At 33.6% G+C, this 26,652-nt stretch overlaps 2 protein-coding genes across 5 annotated transcripts in view; both read left to right on the forward strand.

Moving 5' to 3' along the window:
- On the forward strand, positions 1 to 12,074 carry LOC143085328 (heat shock 70 kDa protein 12A-like). 2 transcript variants are annotated; one of them, XM_076261611.1, is made up of 7 exons: positions 1 to 135; positions 2,555 to 2,606; positions 6,380 to 6,508; positions 6,798 to 7,097; positions 7,505 to 7,729; positions 8,300 to 8,456; positions 9,502 to 12,074. In XM_076261611.1, the coding sequence occupies exons 2-7, from the start codon at positions 2,565 to 2,567 to the stop codon at positions 10,599 to 10,601; spliced, it is 1,953 nt and encodes a 650-aa protein (XP_076117726.1). In that variant the 5' UTR covers positions 1 to 135; positions 2,555 to 2,564; the 3' UTR covers positions 10,602 to 12,074. The 2 variants fall into 2 exon arrangements, with proteins under 2 accessions (XP_076117726.1, XP_076117727.1); XM_076261612.1 differs by lacking the exons at positions 8,300 to 8,456; positions 9,502 to 12,074 and having other exon boundaries at positions 7,486 to 7,714.
- LOC143085327 (heat shock 70 kDa protein 12B-like) overlaps positions 11,566 to 26,652 on the forward strand; it is a 25,523-nt gene continuing 10,436 nt past the window's right edge. For 2 of the 3 annotated variants that reach the window (XM_076261608.1, XM_076261610.1), the window contains exons 1-3: positions 11,566 to 11,639; positions 16,601 to 16,646; positions 19,169 to 19,273. In XM_076261608.1, the coding sequence (XP_076117723.1) occupies positions 16,608 to 16,646; positions 19,169 to 19,273 (144 nt within the window). In that variant the 5' untranslated portion in view covers positions 11,566 to 11,639; positions 16,601 to 16,607. Of the gene's footprint in view, positions 11,640 to 13,898; positions 14,088 to 16,600; positions 16,647 to 19,168; positions 19,274 to 26,652 lie in introns of those variants that run through there. The other variant, XM_076261609.1, reaches the window with a different exon arrangement.

The following is a 26,652-nucleotide window of genomic DNA, read 5'->3' on the forward strand; positions in this document are numbered from 1 at the left end:
ATATCTCGCTTCGATAATTTTATAAGTACACATAGATTTACCTAAAGTATTTTGTATTAGTTTCTTATGTGAAGTTATATGTCTTATATTGAGGTCAACTTGATGCCGTATCTCAGGACTGTCCTAGCAAAACAGGTAAATTATTATTTTATATTTTTATAATGGTCATGTATTAACAATTAATTTGTTAATAGTAAGACCACCGTTCTTTCAAACGTTGCTGTAATACATGTATACCGTAAAACCTCATGTTTTTCACGTTATGATGATACACAAAACCAGGCACTGATTGTGGACTTCCTTGTTTCTTTCTTTCGCTGAATAATGAAAAGGAAAGATAGCTCCTATATATGACTCGATTCGGTCACAGTCCGAAAGTAACCTATAGTTAACGGATGTCGGGTATGGGGGGTCTTAGATGGGCGGGATAGGATAAGTGGTTATGGTATTTTTGTAATCATACCCTTCTAGACATTACAGAAAAAAATCCACACACATTGCACCTCATATGAAGTGTATTGACATGGGATCTTCAAATTGGTAATCTTAACTTGAAAACAATTTAGAACGGTGTCAGCCTTTTGTAATGAACTCCAGACCTCATAAACTTTTAAACCCAGATAATTTGAACTTGATATAAGAAAAAATTGCACGCATATTGTATTTTTGCACCTTGTGTTATGGGATTGTTTTAGAAATCCCCCTCCCCCCATTTTCCCTGACTTGAAATTTTTTCAACAAAATTTTAATAAAGTTTAAAATCACTACCCGGATTTCTCCAAACCGACAGTAGTACCTATTTTAAAAATACCAATGACAAGTGTTCGTTTGACTATCCAGGATGTATAAATACGCAGTCACGTTCCAAGACGTTACGCAACAATTAGTCATGGGTTTGTAGGCTAGATCGTTGCTTCCTCTACCCAAAATACCCTTTTCAATGTCGAATGAATCATTTTGCTTAATCAACCTATTGAACGAAATCTTTTGTCCTAAATGTGAATGAAATACTTGTCACTGGACGTTAAGAAAATTAATTTGCAAACAAGCAAATCAGGATGATCGAGCGTTAATCATACTGCCAAAAAACTGTGAACACCTACGAAATGAAAACGTAAAAGACGATACTTACAACACTGTATTCTTTTTCTGTACAAAAAATTCGACAATAGGATGACGCATTGTAAATTATACGATACTATAGATAGATGTATTATAGATAGATATTTTTATTTTAAAGTACAACTTGGTACATATACATGACATACAATATATTACAATTTTAAACATAAGCAGTCAATTAACATGTATATTTATACTAATCAGCCTTTAGAGGCTTATGATGCACTGTCATTTATGTTCGAAAAATTATATGAATAAATTTCAAATCCATTAATCCTTATTATATCAGAGGCTTAATTCTTATTAGATACAATGTAGTTTCAATATATTAGTTGTGTTTAATAATTAAATGAGAAAATAAGGATGAAAGTAACTTAATAATTTTGGTTTGATAATGTAAAGCTTGTACTATATAACCGAGAATCTGTGAACCAAGAAGACATTCAATAAGCCGCTTTAAAACCTCTTTGTTTCGTAAAATGTCAATGAACAATACATTTAAGCTGGTCAGGTCAAGAATTACCCAGATGAATTAAATAACGCATATACCAAAAAAAGGTCTTTATAAAAATATCAATATTCATTTTCACTAGTAAGTTTCATGCTTCCAATTGAGATTTATTATTAACATATTTTGCCAACACACATTGTTTTAATTTCTTGCCATACATGCATACAAAATTATTTACAAGTCGTATAGTTGCATTTAAATACATAAACATTTTATGGTTGAGGTCTGGATAAGTTTTGTAGCATATTCGGTTTGAAATAAAAAAACAAAAACCAAAATGACATCTTATATGTAAAGGAGAATAATTCACAGTAACAATATTTAGTTTACCGTAACTCCCTTAAAACTAGAGATACATCAATTTCATTAAGTTAAACCTGTTCGGCTTTTTGTTATTGGGACAGATGTGAATTTACTATACAAGAGAACCTTTTGTAAAAATACCAATGATTCATACACGTACAAGCTATACATTAGTCTGAGATGTAGATACAAAGAATAATCACAAAAGATGAGATTTTTAGAAAGGGGGAAAATGACAGTGTGAGAAGGGAAATCAACTTGTATCAATAAGTAAACGTTTGTTTTAAAGTTATAAATTAAATTTCAATACTTCACGCAAGATTTACTCATAATACTGTATGCTCTATTCAGATAAAGATTGACCATGACCGTTCTATAATATACTAAAAAAAGTCTGCATCGCACTAGACCACTTGGTCAAGTATAAAGCTCTATTGAAAATAATATTGTCGCAAGTCGAGTGATGGCTTTCCTCGTCGGGCTCATCTTGTGATATGAATCAGTAAATGATGTTTGTTAGACCTTGCAGATAAGCTATTAATTTTGTCAGTCGTGAATGCAAATTTATCTATTATACATACGCGTCTTTAAATGGTATTAATTTCTTTTTTTCTCTAGATAAACAATCATGGGAAATTGTTTTTCAAAATCACACGAAGAAACAGATTGTGTAAGTAGTTAATTAAAGCAAACATCGTTGAGAAAAGTTTCGCATTAAATAGACGTTTATACTCAAATAATTACATTAGATGTATGTTTCATTATAATACGTTATTCTGATTGGCTAACTGCACATCACATGTTATCCCTTAAGCAATTGCATTACTCAATAAAACTTATCATTTATGATAACACTAGGTCCCACAATTAAGTGCACAGGTGAATTAAATAAAAAAATGACAAAATTCGTGTTTTCATGAGCCTAGCTAAAAAATGTATTTATAAGTATTGAATTCTTTTTTTGTAACTTCATAGGGTTGTAAAAGCGTTGACCGTGTGCTTATTTTTAGAATAATGTACTTCGGTCAACGCTTTTACACCCCAATGAATTTACAAAAAGAAGTATTCAATTCTTAATTACTTCATATTTCATAGAATGTTTAGAAACTTATTGAATAAATGAGTAAGCAATATGTAGATTGCAATTTGAAAATGCTGTCAAAAATGCTTAAACGTTTGTTGCCGTCTTGTGTCGATATGTTATCTGTTTGTTGGCCAATTAAATTTTTACAGTTCTGTAACAATTACAAACGTGCTGCCTTTAATTCCGCCAAAGTACAAATGTATCTAAAAAATTATATTAAATAAAACTGGAAATCAACATCAAGTTTAGAAAACCTCCATTTCTTTTTACCGCCTTATTTCATAATGTTAGTTCAATTATTTTTTAATTTGTTGTAACTATCTTTTTTTCCCTGTAAGTTGATTTTTTCATATTCAACCTATGTATTAGGATTTCAAGACATATTGTGCATTACAACTCACCTAAAGAAATAAACTGCAAACACTTGATAGTATGACTAAACCTTTTCATGTTATGTAAACATGAAAACTTGGAAACTTAGCTTACTCGATGCATGTATGAACGAAGGCAACTAACGTTAACTTAGTCCATGCAAGCATGAACTAACACAACAGAATTAGTCCATGCATGCATGGACGAAGGCAAATAACGTTAACTTAGTCTATGCATGCATGGACTAACTCAACAGACTTAGTCCGTGTATGCATGGATGATGGCAACTAACGTTAACTTAGTCCATGCATGCATGGACGAAGGCAACTAACGTTAAATTAGTCTATGCTTGCGTGGACTAACACAACAGAGTGAGTCCATGCATGCATGGACGAAGGCAACTTATGTTAACTTCGTGCATGCTTGCATGGACTAACACAACAGACTTAGTTCTTGAATGCATGAACTAAATTAACTTTACATAGACATTGGAAATTATTCAATAGTTCAAGCAGACTAAGTCCATGCATGCATGGACTAAGTTAACGTTAGTTGCCTTCGTCCATGCTTGCATTGAGTTAGCTAAATACCTAAAGGTTTAGTCATACTATCAAATGTTTGCAATTTATTTCTTAAGGTAAGTTTTAATGCACAATATGTCTTTAAATCCTAATAAACAGGTTGAATATGAAAAAATCAACTAAGAAGAAGAAAATGAAAGCAACATCAAATAAAAAAAAATTGAACTTAAATCATAATGCCCGCGTCACACTGTCCCGATTTTTATATACGATGGACACCCGAATGCGAAAATTGTAAGTTCGTACGAAGTTGGTCCCGATCTCGTTAAAATACCAAAAAGTGACCGAAGCAAGTACGATGAATAACGAAGTCTATACGATGGTGCCGAAATTAAATACGATAGCAAAAGATGGACATACGAAGGTTAACCGAAGACGGTTATTTAAGCTTCATATCAGCCGAAGCCTGCACGATGGATCACGAAGGCTACACGATGGATCACGAAGGCTACACGATGGATTACGAAGGCTACACGATGGATTACGAAGGCTACACGATGGATTACGATGATGGCGCGATGGCCATACGATGTCTAAAAGACGTCGTGTACAGTTTACGATGCATTTAAATTATATGCCGATTTCAACCACATTTGGTATATTGTTCCTCCTTGTAATGATCTGACATATTTTACGTTGAAGGCCAAAGGTCTAGGTCATGCAGATGGACTTTTTGTTTCTCCTTGAAATAGCATAATACACAGGAAATTGGTTGCTCATTTGTTTACCTGCTGGTTCTAAAGACAATATTAAAGGTATTTCCAGTTACTGAATGTTTTTGTTGATTTCCTAACAAATAGTTTATGTATCAAATATGCACATTCCCCATTTCCATTCTTAATTTTATATTCAATTTACCATTTTCTGCATGTGTCATATACAAATATAGTGTCCATATTTGTCCCCAATATGTTACATACGAGGGGATGCCACGCTCGGCATTGCCTTGTTTGAACTGTAAAATGTGTGCACTAGTCTGAATAATCACCCAAAATTGTGCCCATGTTTACTGATCTATGTTAAAGGTAAGGTAATGGGTTCGTTGATCTCTTTTATTCAAAAAAAGCTCTTTCCAGGAGAATATCATAATAATATAGACAAAAGGAAGGATGTGGGGAAAGCAACAAATGCGGCAACATATGACATCTAGAAAACAAAGTGGTTATGGAGTAAACATTCGTGTGACAACAACTCAGACGATACATAAAAAATCAGAATAATGAAGAAAAAGATTTTTCCCTATATACGTGTACCTGCAGTGTTGGTGTACGAGGCGCGTTTATGATTTTCATTATGTTACTTGATATGAAAAATTGAGAAAAAATAATATTTTACTTGTAAAAGTTAATCGGATGCGGATCCAGAACTTTTCCTAAAAAGGGGGGGGGGGGCACTGACTGACCTAAAAGAGGGGGGGGGGCGCTCCAGTCATGCTTCAATGATTCCCTATATGATCAACCAAATTTTTCCCACAAAAGGGGGGGTCCAGGCCCCCAGGCCCCCCTGGATCCGCCTATGTAATAAATCCTGAGCCTGTAATAGCTGCTGAATTAATAGAAACAACGCTGTCGCCTTTCTTGTTCTCATAGAATCATATGATATGAGCTCCATGTTTTGTGAACGTCTTTCTTAACTGTCGTATTAGACTGACCAGTGCATATCGCATATGGCACTTTAAATGTATTTTAAAGCGAAAATTAACTTACATTTAGCTGGATTTATTGCCGTCGTAGTTCCATCTTGTCGCCTTTGTACTTTTATTCGATGGCAACACGACGGAATTACGAGGTCTTCACGAAGTCGTGTTGCCATCGTAAGACCTTTGGATAGCTTCGTGATTCATTCGTGTAGACATCGTAATGTCAAAAATGCCCGATGGAAACGATGGAAACACGAATGCAATACGATGTTCAAAGATGCATTCCCGGTGACATTACGATGGTGAGGATGGTGATACGAACTCAATACGAACCCTCAACATCGGACGCACCTTCGGGGATTTTTTAACATGTTAAAAAATTTAGAACCCTTCCCGAAGTTGTCCCCGGAAAACTAGAAAAAGTGGCCGATGGTTCTACGATGGTTAAAGATGGCACTACGAATAGCCCGATCTGGATACGATCAGTCCCGATTTTGAAAATTTCCATAATCGTGTTGCCATCGGCGTAAAAATCGGGACAGTGTGACGCGGTCATAAAATTAAGCAGTAAAAGTAATGCAGGTTTTCTAAACTTGATGTTGATTTCCAGTTTTATTTTTATAAAATACCTTGTTCTATACGATTGTATTATTTTACATTATTTTCTTCCTTTTTTTGTAATTCCCATTCTCTTCAATTTTATTATGCTATGAGTATTTATGCATTCTTAATTGAACTATGATGTTTTATAATTTGGTCCATTGCAGGATATCAATGTTTCATGTTACAATGACCCAAGTGACGTCTATGTAACTATAGATGATAACGCAGTAAACAATTATCATGATAATATAGCAGAGCCAGTAAATACAGATGAAAACAGTATATATGACCAGGTAACATAACAATAACAAAAAGGGATATTCTTTTTCTTCTAAATAGTAACTTTTCTTGTCATAAACATTATAGATACATTGAAATTGTTTTTATATTTCAATTTCGAGTTTTGCATCACCAAAAAGAAGTGGTTATATAACGAAATCTCAAGTTGTAGTAATTGATAAGCCCTAGCATATTTAACTGCAACATATTTCCGATTTTTGACTTCCACGGTAAAACAAGACCAACTTAATCAGCTATATTACAAGATTTTGTTTTTTTGAATTTAAACTTTATCTTCTGCAGTTATTTTCAAACAACCATATTTTGGTGGCAGCGATCGATTTTGGAACGTCGTATTCTGGATACGCCTTTTCATTTCGACACGAATATCAACGAGATCAGCTTAAGATATCTACCAATCTGTGGGCACATAACAGCGGGCTATCACCAAAGGCTCCATCAGCAGTTTTGATTGGTCCAGATCGTCAAGTGGAAGCATTTGGATATGAAGCACATAGTAAATACAACGAATTGATTGAGAGTGGCTATGAGACAAATCATCTTTATTTTGAAAAGTTTAAGATGATTTTGTATACTGTCGAGGTAATATATATACATATTTATAATTGTCACATTTTGTTAAAAGCTTTTCTATCCCATTATAAATATCAGTTCAAACACTGCTTGAATTTTTTTCCAGTCACATATTTCAAGGAATCATGGCTGCAAACAAAATTGACCGTAGATCTATTAATGGTTGTTATGCTCTGTAGTCGTTTTTAAAAAGGTTTGGTTTTCCAAATTTTTGATACAGTGTATCCCAAAAACTTGTGTTTGGGTAGTAATTATATTTATATTTTAATAGGTGTAATGTGTATACGGATTATCGTATTAAATATTCTTAATATCATGACTGCAGAGTAAGTCGCTTCAAGAAGATTTATACAGGTGCAGCCAAGAATACTTATTACATATATGTTTAAATCTGTAGTATGGACACATTTTTCCAGAATCTCAACAACCTAACTGTAATACAGGATATATGTGGGAAGGAAATGCTTGCTATTGATGTGTTTGGCTTGGTCATCGAATATCTTCGAAATCATCTGCTTAGTCGAGTGGAAAGCCAAGACTCTAAATCAATGCTCCAGGAAGATATGATACAGTGGGTACTCACTGTTCCTGCCATATGGGGCGAGAAAGCAAAACAATTTATGCGAAATGCGGCTGCTAAGGTACGTTTTTATTATTTGACATCACTAAAAAACAACAATTTAAATACCCCAAAACACAACTTTTTAGTTTGACCATTGAACCTCCAAAAGTGTCTTTGCCCTTAAGCACACGAAGTCCTATCTATTAATTTCTTAAAACAACCAAAAGAATTATGGAAGCAGACAAGACCTGAAAACAATTAAATGACTGCCGGTCTAACTCTTTGTGTACTTTATAAATATAAAAAGATCAAAGTTACAAACACGAAGTCATATCTGTTTTATGAAAGCTCGATTATTGTATAAAACAAACGCACACTTTCGTGTGTAAGTTAAAGTATGAACCTAATTGTTATAGACACAATTGACTTCAGATTGTTCTGGCTATTTGTTTACGTCCTTTTTGGTTGTGTAACTTTTTAACTGCTGCGGGTCTTATACATATTTGGCTTTCGAGTATGACAAATATACGGCGTTAAGCGTTCCACGTATTCCAACGTATTGTCTCAAATGGGAAATGTAGCAGTTAATTACAAAGTCCAAAATTGTGATCCTCACAAAAGTGTATTTTTATTATACCTTAATTTTCAGGGAGGCATTCAAAATGAGCATTTAATTCTTGCTTTAGAACCAGAAGTTGCGTCACTTTACTGCAGACATTTCCCACAAAGTTTAACAATTTACGGAACAAGAAGTTTTACAGAAGCATTAGAAAATGGATCAAAATATCTGGTTTTAGATATTGGAGGTACATGTACTGTAAGACAAACACGCTAATGTTTACACTTACTTTTTGTAATTGAAAAATGATACAGTATGCAAAGCTACTGATAACGTTTATGCATATACAAAAAATGCTGAAATTTGAGAGAAAATGGAGGATGCATAAAAAACAACAAAAGTTAGGATTTGGTGTATTAATCTATGACACGATATTCCTATACGCTGCTGACACAAACCAAAGCAAAAAGAAATATCGTTTGTTTAACCTATACTCGCTTCATTAAAGAAGTCCATATCACTGATCTGATAGATGCTAATCATGCGCATATATATGTATATACAATGAGAAGTATCAAGTCGAATGAAAGTAAAGCAACCAAACTAGATTGGATAAGAAAAATATAGTCATTTAAGCAAGAACGACATCCATTCGGCTGTTTGTCCTTTTTGGTTTATAGCTCTTCATCTTTTTAATAAGCTTTAGATTTTTAAATATTTGACCTCGAGCATCATTGAAAAGACATTAATTGTCGAATATACTCATTATAAATACCAGGACTTAATTTTTTATATACGCCAGACGCGCGTTTTCGTCTACAAAAGACTCATCAGTAACGCTCGAATCCAAAAAAATTGAAAAAAGCCAAATAAAGTACGAAGTTGAAGAGCATTGAGATCCAAAATTTCTAAAAGTGTTGCCAAATACAGCTAAGGTAATCTATGCCTGAGGTAGAAAAGCCTTAGTATTTCAAAAAATTCAAAATTTTGTAGACAGTTAATTTATAAATTTTATTCTTATACTGTTCAGTAAGAAATGAAAATATAATCATTTTTTATAATGAATTAATACTAATAAATTCATAAGTGAGTTCAAACAAAGTTTACATATTGTATTATATTTTAACTTAAAATTGTGAATCTTGACAAACCTCCGTCTATGTGACATGCCGTCTTAACAGTGACAATCAGTTATTAATCCCTAATTAGTTAAATAAGTGTTGGATATACAAATGTTATCAACTATTTCTGTTGAGAAGCTGTTTACAAATCATATTTTGTTTTGCTTGTAGGTGGAACGGTTGATGTGACAGCACATGAAATACAGAGTGATGGAACACTTAAAGAGTTGTACCAAGCCTCTGGGGGCTCGTGGGGTGGTACAACAGTAGATAACGAATTCAAGAAATTACTAATCATGATATTTGGTTCTGAAGTTATTGCCGAAACAACTACAGATTACCCTAGCGAAATGGTAGATCTAATGCTAGATTTTGAAATGAAAAAGAGAACTTTTGAACCGGGCATTACTAAACACGTGAGTTTAAAATGTCCCACGTGTATTTTTACTACTTATCAGAAGAAAAACAATGTCTGTATTGAAGAAACCATTGTGACCACCCCAATCGGTGACAAAATCAAATTTTTAAGAGATAAACTAATTATAAATTCAGAAAAGTTTGAAAGTTTGTTTGATAATACTGTTAATAAACTAGTAATGCATCTGCGGAAACTTCTTCATTTAGAACAGTTGATGGATATAACAACAATCCTTCTTGTTGGTGGGTTTTCAGATTCCATTATCATCAAAAACAGTATTTTGTCAAACTTTCCAAAGATTCGTATCATTAACCCCGAAGATTGTTCTCTGGCAGTACTAAAAGGTGCAGTTTTGTATGGACACAACCCAAAGATAATAAAATCAAGAATATGTAAGTTTTCATATGGAATCGGCATTCATGTCAAATTTGAGGAAGGTGTTCATCCAGAGGAAAGAAAACGTACAATAAGTGGTAGTGATATTTGTGATGACGTCTTCGATGTTCACTTGAATCTAGGAGAAAGAGTTGAAATCAATACACCAAGATTAGAAAAAGTTTACCATGCACAAAATAATCCTGCCAAAATTGCCTACCTGGACGTATATGCTTCTACTTCAGAATCGCCAATGTTCGTGACGGACGAATCGTGCAATAAAATAGGATACGTCATCTTGGAACTCTCAGGAGTTGAGGAGACAAACGAAAGTACAGAAGGTATAGAAACGAACATAGAGGGGACAGAAACGAAAATATTTGTCAGTTTTCATTACATTGGCTCCGAACTAGGAGTGGTCGTAAGGGAAGCAAGCACAGACAAAATGTTAAGAGCAAAATTTGATTTCATGGGATAAATATTGCAAGTTTGGACATAATATAAAAAAAAGTCTTTGCGTGTTTGTTTATTATCTTTAATAACATACAGTACTGTCTAGCCTATTTTAGGGACTCTGGTTATATAACGTAATAACGGGAATAACTTTTTCCATTCTTGAAAAAAAAATCATTATTTTATTATTCGATTTAGTAAGGAAACAACTAAACTATTGGAAATGATTAAATGTTATAATTTTTTTTTTATCTCTTTTCTTTTTTGTCTGTAATAGAATGGTATATATGTTGTGTACGAATTGTAATGTTGTACAAATTAAACTAAAAGTGAATCTCTTTACATAATTATAAGATACAGTAAGCACAGTGTCTTTTGTTAAGTTTGTTTTATTCCCGACACAAAATTTATATAAAAACACTAAAATATATTTTGTGAGATTTGGGTATAAGACAAAAATGATCTAAACCAATCGGGTGTCCTCATTTGTAGTTTTATGACATAGAGGAAGTGCTGGGTGTAATGTTGAAGTATCTAAATTTGTGGGTACAAACTGGATACTTATTGAAAATTGACTTGTATCACTTGGTGAAAGAAGGTATGTGTCAAAATACTGGCAACTTTTACAAAAACCATGTTTACAATGTATATATTATAATTTGTACAACACAACATATATACTTTATATGTTAAAAGCCATCATTGTGGACGTTTTAAAGAAATTTAAGATTACTTTATTAAGAAATTCACAGCTAAAAGCCTATGGCAAAGTGCCCAAAATTTACTAAATGTTCCTATTACGTATCATTTAGAACTGATACATGTATCTTTGGTATAACTAAATAACAATTAAATAAAAATGTAAGCAATGCACAAACTATAGTAGTTATATCGAAACTTGATATGTTAATTGTCTATTAAATGTCTAAAAAATGATAGTCTCATAAATTTACATCGTAACTGTATCTTTTCATCTTCCTTGTTGTTGAGAATATATTTGTATATAGTTTTCATTCCTGTAGTTTCATAAGAAGCATTCAACAAAGTTACAGTTTCAATACATGTGAGTCTTGGTTTATGTTAATTCTGATTGTAGCTTATCATTACTAATCATAATCGTAATTTACTTTTTTTTTATGCCCCGCCTACGATAGAAGAGTGACATTATGCTTTCTGGTATGTGCGTTCGTTCGTTCGTCCGTCCGTCTGTCCCGCTTCGGGTTAAATATTTTGGTCTAGGTATTTTTTAATGAAGTTGAAGTCCGAATAACTTGAAACTTTGTATACATGTGTCCTACGATATGATCTTACAAATTTTGATGCCAAATGAGATTTTTTTTTTATCCCAATTACACGATCCACTGAACATAGAAAATGATAGTGCGAGTATTAAGGACACATTCTTGTTTTTAAAATATTTCCGTACTCCTAACAACAAAATTATTATATATTTAAATTTACTTGTGTACGTTGTCTTATTAAACGTATTGTTGTCCAAGGTTATTGTTGTCCTTATGACATTGTTTTACATCTCCCTTGTTTTATTTAATGTTGTATTTAAATTGTGTCATAGATCGTATTCGTTCAGTGTAAATATAATAATGAAGATGTCGTATGATTGTCAATGAGACAACTCTCCACAAGAGACCTAATGACATAGAAGTTTACTTGTGTCTGTTCTTCAGGGGTTTTTCCTGGTAGTACGATAAGGATGTCACTAACAGATGTAGTGCTGTGATATCTGTTAGTGACGTATCTTGCTGCTCTCCTTTGTACCATTTCTAACCGATGTTGGTTGTTCTGAAAGAAAGGGTCACATACTATGCCTGCATACTCGAAGGTTGGTTTAACAAGAGAATTGAATGCAGTTTCCCTTATAGGGGTGCTGTTGATATTTAGGTTTCGTTTCAGGAATCCAATGGTCTTGTTTGCTTAGTTACATATCTTTCTGATGTGTTCGTTTGATTTCAAGTCTGAACTTATGGTACAACCTAGACATTTAGCAGACTTTACAAGTTTGCTTTTTTCTTGAAATTGTTGGTACATTGCATTTATCGGGATGAAAGGCCATTTTTCTTTCCAGATTGCGAGTTTATTTATGACCTCTTGTCAGTTCTCACTGTCTGCGTCTGATTTAATGGTAAGACATACTATAGTGTCATCTGTAAAGTGTCTAACCCTAGAGCGAATACATTCTGGCATGTCGTTGATGTAAAAGAGGAACAAACATGGTCTGCAAAACGAACCTTGTGAGACGCCGTATTCATTTTTGATTGTTTCATATTGTCCCCAAAACTACTTCAAAATACATATACCAAGTTAGAATATGGCAGTTGTTATCCATTCGTTTGATGTGCTTGAGCTTTTGACTTTGCCATTGATTAGAAACTTTCCGTTTTGAATTTTCCTTGAAGTTCAGTATTGTTATTTTACTTTTTGTTTCCAGTCAGAAAGGAGGTTTTACCTCTGATATAGTGATCTAGTGTGTGTTGTTAGTATACTGTGACTTGCTTTATCGAAAACCTTTGAAATATCCATTATTAGGAAGTCTTTTTTGTTTCTTTGCATGCATGTTTTTGTGATATCCTTGAAGTCGATCAGTTGAGTTTCGCAGGATAGGTCTCTCCTGAATCCATGCTGTAGTAGGTAACATATTCAATGTTTGTCAGAAAGAGCTAGTTACAATGTGTTCCATGATTCTACAGCAAATGCAGGTAAGTGAGACTGTACGGTAGTGTATTGCGTTAAACCGTTTCCCTTTCTTGAATATCACTGCAAACTCCTTAGAGTTTGAAATGATGATTTGTTTTGGTTTACTGGTCGAGCACATATTTTAACTTCACCTAATAAGTCTAATTCAGTACTTGACAATCTTGGTGTTGTTTGAAATGGTCTCGACAAAGGCTCGACCAGTCTCAACCTGTCTTGACCAGTCTTGACTAAGTCTTGACTGGTCTGAATTTGCCCATCTAACTCAATTTTATATTGATGTTACAAAATTCCGGGTGATTTGGTAGATTTGTTCATTGCTGTTAAATTAAAAGATTTGATTAATACCGGTAGATAAAAAAATTAGCTAGAAACTTCAGTTCAGAATGAGTTCAGATATTCACATTTAAATTTTATATTGATGTTACAAAATTCCGGGTGATTTGGTAGATTTGTTCATTGCTGTCAAATTAAAAGATTTGATTAATACCGGTAGATAAAAAAATTAGCTAGAAACTTCAGTTCGGAATGAATTCAGATATTCACATTTAAATTTGGTTATTACTGTTTCAAATCAACTTGCATTGGATTTATTATTTTTAAACTTTACAGCTATCTCAGTAATATATTGGTAATACAGAATACCAGGTTGTTATGGAGTTTGGTGTATTTCTGTCAAATTAAATGATCTGATTAATAGGTTAAAAAAGAAGCTCTATTTTGTTATGCTAGTAGTGATCTCTGTTTGATGGCCTCCATTTTGCCTAGATATTTGTCCCTGAATAGGTGGTAGGTATTTAAGGTAAGTGTATTGCTTGCTAAGTTCGGATTAGCATTTACGAGAACAGGGATGTATCTATCATTATTGCTTGATTTACTATTAGTGTGTATCCGTTCTGATATGTTGGCAAGTATGTTATTTAAAGAAGTATGATAATTGTTTACAGTTAACGTATCAATGTTGTGATTTTAGTTACCTATGTGGTACACAACCACATTTTGGTACTGAAAAGGAGTGCAGTTGTTATATTATAGTAATATATTATCACTTTGTCCGTTTCTGTGAATTATAGTAAAGACTGATAAGATAAACTCGCCTTAACCCTAAACTATAGATTATCCGGTAGGTTGCTCTCTCACCCAGTGTTTTTCTCTCTTGAGATTAGTTGGTTATCTTATATATTGTTATCCTAAGAAGAGTCAGGAGTTCCGTTTCCTCCACTTGAATGAAGTTATCTTTTCTGTTTTTTCTCCGCCTCGAAAGAAATATTTCCTGGTTGATTGTGTTCTTGTTCAGCCGCTAATTTATTTCACCAAGTTGTGTGTTAAGAAGTTTGATCCATCTTGTTATCTAAAAAGCATCCAATTTGTATGTATCTGTTTTGTTGTGACTTTTGTATTTGTTGTAGTTGGAGAGGATTTTTGTTTGTATTGCTCTGTTGACTGTAGAATTGTTTCGTTGTCTCTATGTTCTAAGCAATAACTTTTCTGAGCAGTCAACCAACAGGTACCGGCGTATAAATGTGAAATGATTTTTTTTATGACATTTATGACCTTGTGTTTTCGTTCCTGAATGATATCATCTAACTCTGATGAACGGGCACCTGCTTTAAACCTAGATTCGATGAAAAATTCATTTTGTTTACAAGTATTCAGTACTATATAGAATTTCCTATCGGATACTTAAATGGGTGTTCTATACATGCAGTCGTGTGGAATTAGAAGTTGGTCAATGCATTTCCTCAGTTTGCTTATAACTTGTGGATTAGTATAGTTGTTTACCTCGTACAGGGAGTATGGTAATGTCTCTAATGTAAACAATAAAATTTGGTCTAATTAGAGGATTTGTTTATAGGAACTATCAGTGACACCTCTATTAGTCCCCGAGGGTATCACCAGCCCAGTAGCCAGTAATTCGGTACTGGCATGAAAATACGGATTTCTTTTTGTGTTATAAAAATTTGCTGTTACTAAATGATAGAAATTATTATAAATTAAGGAATGTATCTCCCTCATGCAAAGCTCTGATTCCTTTCACGAATTTGGCTCTACTTTTTGGACCTTTTGGATTATAGCTCTTCATTATTTATATAAGCTTTTGATTTCAACTATTTAGGACACGAGCATCACTGAAGAGACATGTATTGTCGAAATGCGCTTCTAGTGCAAGAAAATTAGCACGTTAATTTTTTTTTTACTACTAGTCGTCTTATTCCGTCATTTTTACAAGGTAGACGTTAGACATTACCTTTCAAAAGAAGCTCAAACATAGAAAAATATCTTGCAACTTACTTTCCGCTATTGAGATGATACCCTTTCGCTGACAGAACTTCAAAATGAGGCGACTAAGTTAAATGCATCCATCAAAATGAACTTGAAATAAATGATGCCACATATACTGTCACATGTTTTCATTGGGTTAGTGTTACTCAATTGATGTTCTGTGCAATGTTATGTCATTGATATTCTTATGCGGGTCTAAATAGGACGCTGCCTGTTTTTATTGGACTTTTTGTTTTCGATTGTCTCTTTGGTATCCCCTCTCTCTCTTTTAAAATAATCGGATATTTTTGGTGGCTAGCAAAGTATAGATAAAGCAGGATATATAATTTTGATGTGTTTTTTGTTTGTTTAATTAGGAGTCTTTAAAAAATACATAATTCATCTATAGCTATACACAGTTATGATAATATTAAACATTTGATAATATATCAGCTATCAATATGAATTCAAAAAATTAAGGAAAAGGAAGTTTGAGAAAACAATAAGAAAACAATCAGTGCAATTGCGTTCCCTTTACTTAACTTAAAGTTGTGTTGTTGTTTTTTTATCATTCAACATTCACCAGTTTTGTGTTGGTTTTTCTTTGAGTACAGTGTATTATTCATCTCAAAAGTATTGCCGTCAGTATTACAGCATTACTAGAATGTCCTGATTTCATATTTGGTGTTTGGTTCTTTTGAGTTTGATATTAGTAAAATTGAGAATGGAAATGGGGAATGTGTCAAAGGGACAACAACCCAACCATAGAGCAGACAACAGCCGAAGGCCACCAATGGGTCTTTAATGCAGCGAGAAACTCCTGCACCCGGAGGAGTCATTCAACTGGCCCCTAAACAAATAATGTACATTTTGTTCTGCTTTACCTGAGGTTTTCGTATCCTAAAATTAAGTCAAGTTTTAATGGCTAAGAATACTTTTCTTTATAATGTTCACTGGCTTGTGACTCGTATGCTACTGTTCATACTTAATAAAACAAGTGCGCAATACAAATTAAAGAAAAGTTTCTCTACTGTGTATTAAACTAATTTGTAGATAAAGGATGGGGAATTGTATTACAAAGCAAAGGAATCATGGTTACGTAAGTAATAACACTATTCAAATAGTGGGATTTTAATGTCCTTAATATTCGAGGCATTCGCTCGGTAAAAATAATAATAATATTAAAATAAAACACTTAATAAAACATTTGTGCCTCCGAAGCATTTGTTATGATTTACCTTCACCAAGAACGCTCAGCAAAAAAAGGTTGAAAGTCAAGGCTGTATTAGTACTTGAACGTTCGATGCTTTATGAGCAGTAATTAACGATTGCATTAAGGGTGTTTTACATTAACTATGTAAATACTGTATACTTATACTTTATATAAGTATTAAAGTGTAAAACGTCCTTGGTTCAATATGATTTAACCTATATTTGATCATAGAAAATACTTATTTCCAGCAGGTTCATTACCTCGGATAATGTATTTATTTACTTTTGATTTTCTTTTCATTTGAAACTGTATTCATTTAAAAACGTGTTTTTAGATAAATTTGATAGCAAAATAAGTTTTTGTGTTTGATAATTTCAAGTTAGATTAAAAACAAGAATGACAGAAAATGGCAAAACTTATACAAAGACATCAAAAGAAAAGATAATGTATTGATAAGAATCACAATCAGTAAAATCATTTAAACCTTTTAAAATTATGTTAATTGAATAAATAAGACTTAGTAATCAGATTCACTACGATTTCACACATCTCGAATTTGACATATTAGATTAAAACAGCATTTGAAAAGAGAAATACGAGTCATCATCGCTGTACAAATAAATACATTTTACACACTGTAACATTTTTTTTAATACAAAGCTCGTGTTTAAAATAAATGCTTAACGTGAGACTTTTGGGCAGATGTTTTAAAATGGAGAAGTTAGATTCAATCGTTATTGAGACAACAAGCCAATAGAGATTAAAGGACGTGGAGCTTTGGTCACTAATACCATTTAGTCAAGCTATTAAAATCCCCAATTCGATTTCAGATGACAAAATCAACTGTCTGAAATATGCTTAAGAACAAACCACAAACATAGCAGACAGAAATAGACGACAATGGGTTTGTGAGCGCTCAATCTTTCCTCTATGTTTATGCATCGATGACAAGGCACTATTGTTTTCTTTTTAGTCATACCGTTGTCAGTTTTATTTTCGATTAATGAGTTTGAATGTCCCTCTGGTATCTTTTGCCCCTCATCCAGTAACAAACTTTAACAATCAGTTTAAACTGCTCCTCAGATAGACACGAAGCTCAAACCAACACTAATATAAAAAAAAATTGACACGAAGTACCGATCAAAGTGTACTCGCAGATCTGGAAGCTGGTTAAAACCCCTTTACAAAAAATGGAAAACTACACGTTTAAGTATTCATGCGTCCAAACTGCGTACAACTTATGAATAAAACATGTCTCCCCAGAATAAAATATCTATAAGATTCCACCCAACAGTTTAGTGTTAAGACATCATGCACAGTCTTTACAATGTAATCCTGGTACCTATAATGAGTTTATTTATAGTGCATGACGAATACTTCTGATCCTGTATTGAGGCTGAGCCCATAGTTAAATACTTCCTACCAACTGATACATTATCAAATTGTCTCGTCCACTTGGTCTCGTCATGAATAGGTATGACATATCTCCCGCTGAACATTAAGTAAAAAACAAATTCAATAGTTTGTTTGTTTTGTAGCGTAGCGTTATTCTGTAGGTGACAATGCAAGGTTATTTTGTACTGTTTAATGTCCTTTCGTTTTTTGTTTTACGTGTTTGTTATATTCTTTTATAAGTCACCACTTCGGTCTTGACATGAACATCATTTATATGGTCATTTTTATTAATTGACCGGTCGGAAAAGTAATAGTTATTCTAGGTACTAAAGATTTTCTTATCCCAGGCATAGATAACCTTAGCCGTATTTGGCACCACTTTTTAGAATTTTGGGTCATCAATGATCTTCAACTTTGTACTTGTTTGGCTTTCTTAACAGTTTTGATTTAAGAGTCACCGTTGAGTCTTATATAGACGAAACGCACGTATGTTGTATTAAAGAATAAGCCTGGTATCTTTGCTATTAGCATGTCGAAATGTCCTATTGTAATGTTTATTTGTGTATTTCTTTGTCCTGAATGTTCTTGCATTTATTTGCACTGTAGTCCTGTCATGTGATTATGTCATTTTAATGTTATATTTAACATTGTCATAAAGGCGCGAGGTTTTGCTAGCCGCAAAATCAGGTTCATCCAACCATTTTTTTTAATAATGTCCTGTACCAATGTACCAAGTCAGGAATATGGCCACTGTTATATTATACTTCTTTTCTGTGTGTGTTACATTTTAGTGTTGTGTTTCTGTTGTGTCGACTCTTATATTTGATGTGTTTCCCTCAGTTTTTTTTTTTGTAACCCGGATTTGTTTTTTCTCAATCGATTTACGAATTTCGAACAGCGTTTTACTACTGTAGTCTTTATTTATATCAAAAAATATTTTTGTTTGACAGTTTATAGAATTTCTAAATTAAAAGTAGCTTTCTTCAAGTCATAGTATGATTCATTTCTTTTAGGTAGATACACACATACCCAATCCAGATTATCCAGAAGATGATGAAATATATTCCAGAATAGATGAAGTGAACAGAATACCATGTGCAGAATCATTGGTTTTTCAGGTAAAGTCGCAAAAATGTAAACATTATGAAAATGTTTTAGCCGTTAAATAACTGAATTTTTTAAATGTGTGGAATTGTTTCAAAAAGGAACGACGATTGTCCAGTGTTTATATTTTTCATTCAAAAACATCACGAACTGGTCCGTCTATATACTATAATACTAGTCAACAAAGTTTCGATACACAAGTTTAAACTCCAATTTATCATAGATTTAATAAATAGGAAAGACCGTCAAATCAGTCAATGAAAAATATGCATTTGCTTTGATCATGATGATAAAAAGAATCTGACCAAATTGGAAAGTGACAAAAATGTTTTTGAACACAGGGAACACATTTATTTTGCGGAAAATGATGACGAAAGTCGGCTCTTAATTTCGAAGATAAGAATATACTATTCAAATATCTGCAAAGGTATTCAAATTTTTAAGCAGACCATTCTTTTAAGTTCAAAGGTTAAAAAAAATATTCTTTTATAGTTTTTTTTGCATGAAAATACGATTCTTGAAATAACAAATAAATGACCTAAAAAAACATGTATTTGCCTTGAATTAAGGGTTTTGATAAGAAAATAACACTCTGTAAATATTAGACCAATTGTGTTATTATTTACCTAGGAATAGTGTAATCAATTTGATTATATATATTGAAAATACATTGCCTTGTATCGTTTCTTTTCTCGACTTGTGTGTGTATATATATACAACTCGTCTAAACATCAACCAAACAATGTTAGATCTGTAAATTTGCTTTCGCAAATATTTTGTTCTTCCCTTGCCGGGATTCGAACCCATGCTACTGAGATATCGTGAGACCAAATCACCTGCAATGTAGCCGTCCCGCTAGACCACTAAATTGACTGTAAAAATAACATCTCCATGCCTTATATATCCTGTACTATAGTACGACGCTAGATTAAAACTGAAAAGGAAAGTGGAAAGGTAACACCCAGCCACCGAAAGCTTAATTTTTATGAAGCCCAGGTGGTCGTGTGGTCTAGCGGGACGGCTACAGTGCAGGCGAGTTGGTGTCCAGATATCTCAGTAGCATGGGTTCGAATCCCAGCGAGGGAAGAACAAAATATTTGCGAAAGCAAATTTACAGATCTAACATTGTTTGGTTGATGTTTAGACGAGTTGTATATGTCGTGTACATTTTATTATTTTGTACAGGTTATTACTTGTACAAAAACTTTGTATGAGTAATTACTTGTATGATGCCATCATACAAGTTATTACCTGTACAAATATAATTGTACCAGTAATTACTTGTACAATTTTTGTTGAGAAAAAGATAATAACTTGTACAACACCATATCTTTGAGTTGTATATGCTTCTACTGTTGCTTTAAACAAAATGTTTCATTGAAAAACACCTTTCTTTGAGTTATTAAGTCTGAGATTGTTGGTATTATTTTTCTTTTACTGTTTTCTCGTATTTATTTATTTGTTTGTTTATGATCATGAGATAGTATCCAGAAGTAAATCTTGTAATAATTAAATTCCTGTTTTTCCGTATTTTACTTGTAAATGGACTTAGTTTTTCTGCCGGGACAGTATCCATAAGTAAATTTGTTACATTTTCCCGTTTTTTACTTATAAATGGACTAACATTCACTCTGTGGTTAAATTTTTTTAAATTCTAATAACTTTCTTAAACTATTCTAGATTTTTACCAAACTTGGACAGAAGCTTCTTGCAATCAAAAGATAGTATCGAGAGTAATATTTTTATTGATTTTTTTACTCATTTTTGCCGAGCCTACCATTGACATAAAAGTGGGCGAGACACTGGCTTCCGTAGAACCCTTACATTTTTTTCCTTATCATAGAGAGTATGTATTTTTGAAATCTATATTAAGTTTGTTTTTGTTTTTCTTTTCTTTTCAAATGTGTATTCTGTGCTTAGTGGGTATTTGTTTTTGTTGTTGTACGGGATATACAGGTACCCAGTCATGTCCACTCTGTGTAGTATTTCTGATTATATCCATCGGATGAGTTAAGGTGGTTCTGGACTATTCGACTGCGCATAATTTCACGCATGAATTACAAAAGTATTTGTCGTAAATTCGATATATTTTTTTTTAAATATTTTGATTGATTAGAAATGTTAAATCATTGTAGTTATGTGACTAAAAGAATATTTTCGTTATTATCCGTATTTGTTAAAGGGTCAAAATGACATTTCACCCATTTTCACCATTTTCCCGCCAATATTTGGGTTTAAAGGCAAAATATTTTTTTTTCGTTATCCGTGACCTATGTGTTTTATTTGCTCATTCTTTGAAGCTATAGTTCAGCTTTTTATATTACAGTTTTGGACCAAGTGTCATAGAACGTTTTTTTGATATTCCGATAAAAATGTGTCAACACCTCTATTTTCCCTATCATTTCATTGAAAAATAGTCCCTTTTACATACTGTTTAAAAGTAAAATGTTGAGCTTAAATGGTCCGTGACCCCCTATTTTTTTTCGACCAATTTGATTCACTATCTGTAAAGAATAAAATAACAAAAAATACGGCACTTCTGATAGAAACTTCGAATAGGCCCGAGCCACCTTAAGTCTCTTTCAACTGATTTTCATAGTTCTTTCCTTATGTTGTAATGTTACACCACTGTCCCAGGTTAGGGGAGGGTTGGGATCCTGCTAACATGTTTAACCCGGGCAAAATTGTGTACATGTATGTGCCTGTACCAAGCTTGTCATTCAATGGTTGTCGCTTGTCGATGTGTTACATATTGTTTCATTCATTTTTGTACATGAATAAGGCCGTTAATTTTCTCGTTTGAATTGTTTTACATTTGCCATGTCAGAGCCTTTCAAAGCTAACTTTGCGGAATGGGCTTTGTTCATTGTTAAAGACTGTGTGGTGACCAATAGTTCTTAATTTCTATAACGGTCATTTGGGTTCTTGAGGAGAGTTGTCTCATTGGCAATTAGATCACATCTTCTTTTTTATATTAGTATTATTATTCAGAAACACGACGAACGCAGAGTAACAACATAACCTAGCATGAGACATTGAGCAAATTTCACTTAACAGCTTGTTGCCACTTAAATACTGACTACTAGTGCAAAGTGACAAAGTCGTTAAAAGCAAAAATAAAATAAAACCCTTCCACAATTCATTTCGAAAATAAATCATGAATAAAAGTTGCAAATGTAATATCATATATTGGAATTATAGATTTAACCTAATAGATCAAAGTAGACGCACATACAACTCAAAGATATGGTGTTGTACAAGTTATTATCTTTTTCTCATCAAAAATTGTACAAGTAATTACTGGTACAATTATATTTGTACAGGTAATTACTTGTATGATGGCATCATACAAGTAATTACTCATACAGAGTTTTTGTACAAGTAATAACCTGTACAAAATAATAAAATGTACACAGCCATGTATCACCATCACTGCTGGTGATCCGATGGATAGATCTGTTGTAGAGTTTTCACTAGTTCAGAGACGTACTTATAAATATAATTATTTCTGTGACTGTATCTTACATTAATTTGTAGGATCCTTTACTATAGATAATTTAGCTGATCTGTAAAAATACCATCTTCATGCCTTATGTATCATGTACTGTAGTACGACGCTTGATTAAAACTGACATAGAAAGGTAACACCCGGCCACCGAAAGCTTTATTTTTATGAAGCCCAGGTGGTCGTGTGGTCTAGCGGGACGGCTACAGTGCAGGCGAGTTGGTGTAACGATATCGCAGTAGCATGGGGTCGAATCGCGGCGAGGGAAGAACATAAAATTTGCGAAAGCTAATTTACAGATCTAACATTGTTGGGTTGATTTTTAGACGAGTTATACATATATATATATATATATACAACTCGTCTAAACATCAACCCAACAATGTTAGATCTGTAAATTTGCTTTCGCAAATTTTTGGTTCTTCCCTCGCCGGGATTCGAACCCATGCTACTGTGATATCGTGACACCAAACCGCCTGCACTGCAGCCGTCCCGCTAGACCACACGACCACCTGGGCTCTCAAAAAAAGAGCTTTCGCTGGCCGTGTGTTACCTTTCCACGTCAGTTTTAATCTAGCGGCGTACTGCAGTACATGATATATAAGGCATGAAGATGTTATTGTTACAGATCAGCTAAATTATCTATAGTAAAGGATCCTACAAATGAATGTAAGATACAGTCACAGAAAATAATTATATTTATAAGTACGTCTGAGTCAGTGACAACCCTACAACAGATGTATCTATATATATCTATATATATATATATATACAACTCGTCTAAACATGTATATATATATATATATATATATATATATATATATATATATATATATATATATATATATATATATATATATACATACAACTCGTCTAAACATGTATCACCATCATTGATGGCGATCCGATGGATACATCTGTTGTAGACTCACTGACTCAGACGTACTTATATATATATATATATATATATATATATATATATATATAGAGAGAGAGAGAGTCTATAAGAATCTACCAACCAGTAAACTTAATAGGTATTGGATCATCAAAATTGACAATACTACACAAACAGAAAAAATTATATGAGTCTGAAAGATTGTGTAACAATACCGATAAATAGATGAAATAGATGGAAAACAAAACACTAAAAAGCGTTGAATATCACTGCACAAAGATGGAAAAACTGAACAGATGATATAAATTATACAATAATTGCAAATATTTCGGCTCAACAAATGGCCTTCTTCGGTGACAAAAGTTTTAACAATAATGAGATATAATGTATAAGGTGTAAACATAGATCACTAATAATACAGGTAAGTTTTGGTCGATTGATTTTAATCCAAAATCCTGAATATAATAATATAAACACTAGACTGTTAATTTAATTATTTCTTTCTATTGATTCCATCTGGATGGAGGACACCCAGTGTTTTTATCCAAAACCTCTCCCGATTTTCTCTTTGCCTATTTTGCCATGTACAATCCTGTTCGATCACAAGGATCTTCATGTGATCAAAATCTTTCAGATTGTGATCTGGTAACCTGAAATGTTGGCTGACAGGAATATACGGTTTTTTTTGTGAGGTCACTCCTGTGGCCATTGAGGCGTTTGTGAAATGGCTGCATAGATTCACCAACATATTGGAGACCACATCTAGGACACTCAAGAACGTAAATCACGTTTGAGCTTTTGCAGTTGACATTGCAAAAGATCTTGTATGTCTTTTCTGTGGTCTTACTGTGAAATGTTGATGAATGCTGCAATTGGTTGCAACATTTGCAGCGCTTGTCCCCACAAGGCTGACAATTACCTACAGTATTGTTAGGTTTGGAAAGGTCAGCACGGACAAGTATATTTCTCAGGCTGTTAGGTTGTTTGAAGGCAATCATGGGAGGCTCAGGAAAGATTTTGGATAACTTCGAATGTTTCTCAATTGCTGTCCAATGATCACGAATGGTCTTGAAACTATTTCTCAGGCATGGATGGTAGGTGAGCACACATGGGATTCTTTTACTTTTCTGTTTATCTTTGTAAGTTAGCAGACTGCTTCTGGGGATGGATTCCGCTTTTCGAAAACTATTTTTGATGTTTTTGTGTTTATATCCCCTTCTTTTTAAATGTCCTTTAAGCTGCCCCAGACGTTGTTTTGCGGTGTCTTCAGAGGAGCAGATTCGCCTTATTCTGAGAGCTTGGCTGTATGGAATGCTCTTCGTGCAGTGTGGAGGATGGCAACTTTCAGGCGACAGGTATTGATGAGTATCTGTAGGTCTAGAGTATATATCTGTGTTTATTATACCTACAGAGAGGGTGCTAGATGTATCAAGGAAGTTTATGGTGGAATTAGATGTTTCATGGGTGAATTTGATGGTAGGGTGTTGATTGTTAGCATTTGTTATAAAAGTTTGTAATTTTTGGTCTCCCTTGTCCCATTTCCTGTCAACGTCATCAATAAATCGATACCAGGAAAGCGGTTTTTCGATGGAGCACTCCAATTCAGCGAGGAAATAACAGAATGTTTAAAGGAAATGTGTGACAATAACATCATTGATATAGATACTTTCAAGTATTTAAAACCTGAAAATTCAAAACCTGGCCGATTCTACCTGCTCCCTAAAATTCATAAACCTGGTAACCCAGGTAGACCAATCGTCTCAGCTAATGGTCATCCCACCGAAAAAATATCCGAATTCGTTGATTACTATCTTCGACCACATGTAGAAAACTTGCCATCTTTTATTAAAGATTCTACAGATTACTTACTAAAGATGCAGGATTTAAACCCTCTACCTGCCAATACTACTCTTGTCACTATGGATGTCACCTCTCTCTATACGAATATTCCCCATGCGGATGGTATTGAAGCATGTAGAGAAGTTTGGGACTCTCGATCTCTTAAAATTCCACCTACTGATTGCTTAGTTGAAATGCTTACTATGGTCTTGAAAAAGAACAACTTCACATTCCAAGGAGAACATTATTTACAGACAAATGACACTGCTATGGGTACAAAAATGGCTCCATCTTATGCCAATATATTCATGGGTAAATTTGAAAAGCAACTGCTGGAGTGCTCCATCGAAAAACCGCTTTCCTGGTATCGATTTATTGATGACGTTGACATGAAATGGGACAAGGGAGACCAAAAATTACAAACTTTTATAACAAATGCTAACAATCAACACCCTACCATCAAATTCACCCATAAAACATCTAATTCCACCATAAACTTCCTTGATACATCTAGCACCCTCTCTGTAGGTATAATAAACACAGATATATACTCTAAACCTACAGATACTCATCAATACCTGTCGCCTGAAAGTTGCCATCCTCCACACTACACGAAGAGCATTCCATACAGCCAAGCTCTCAGAATAAGGCGAATCTGCTCCTCTGAAGACACTGCAAAACAACGTCTGGGGCAGCTTAAAGGACATTTAAAAAGAAGGGGATATAAACACAAAAACATCAAAAATAGTTTTCGAAAAGCGGAATCCATCCCCAGAAGCAGTCTGCTAACTTACAAAGATAAACAGAAAAGTAAAAGAATCCCATGTGTGCTCACCTACCATCCATGCCTGAGAAATAGTTTCAAGACCATTCGTGATCATTGGACAGCAATCGAGAACATTCGAAGTTATCCAAAATCTTTCCTGAGCCTCCCATGATTGCCTTCAAACAACCTAACAGCCTGAGAAATATACTTGTCCGTGCTGACCTTTCCAAACCTAACCATACTGTAGGTAATTGTCAGCCTTGTGGGGACAAGCGCTGCAAATGTTGCAACCAATTGCAGCATTCATCAACATTTCACAGTAAGACCACAGAAAAGACATACAAGATCTTTTGCAATGTCAACTGCAAAAGCTCAAACGTGATTTACG

This window comes from Mytilus galloprovincialis, chromosome 8, assembly GCF_965363235.1.
Source record: "Mytilus galloprovincialis chromosome 8, xbMytGall1.hap1.1, whole genome shotgun sequence".
Classification (NCBI taxonomy): Eukaryota; Metazoa; Mollusca; class Bivalvia; order Mytilida; family Mytilidae; genus Mytilus; species Mytilus galloprovincialis.

What these genes read in the sequence shown, in the direction of transcription:
- LOC143085328 (XM_076261611.1), top strand. Translation starts at nt 2,565, where the DNA reads ATGGGAAATTGTTTTTCAAAATCACACGAAGAAACAGATTGT. An exon ending in CACACGAAGAAACAGATTGT is followed by an intron (nt 2,607 to 6,379) that starts GTAAGTAGTTAA and finishes GGTCCATTGCAG; the next exon opens with GATATCAATGTTTCATGTTA. An exon ending in TGCGAAATGCGGCTGCTAAG is followed by an intron (nt 7,730 to 8,299) that starts GTACGTTTTTAT and finishes CTTAATTTTCAG; the next exon opens with GGAGGCATTCAAAATGAGCA.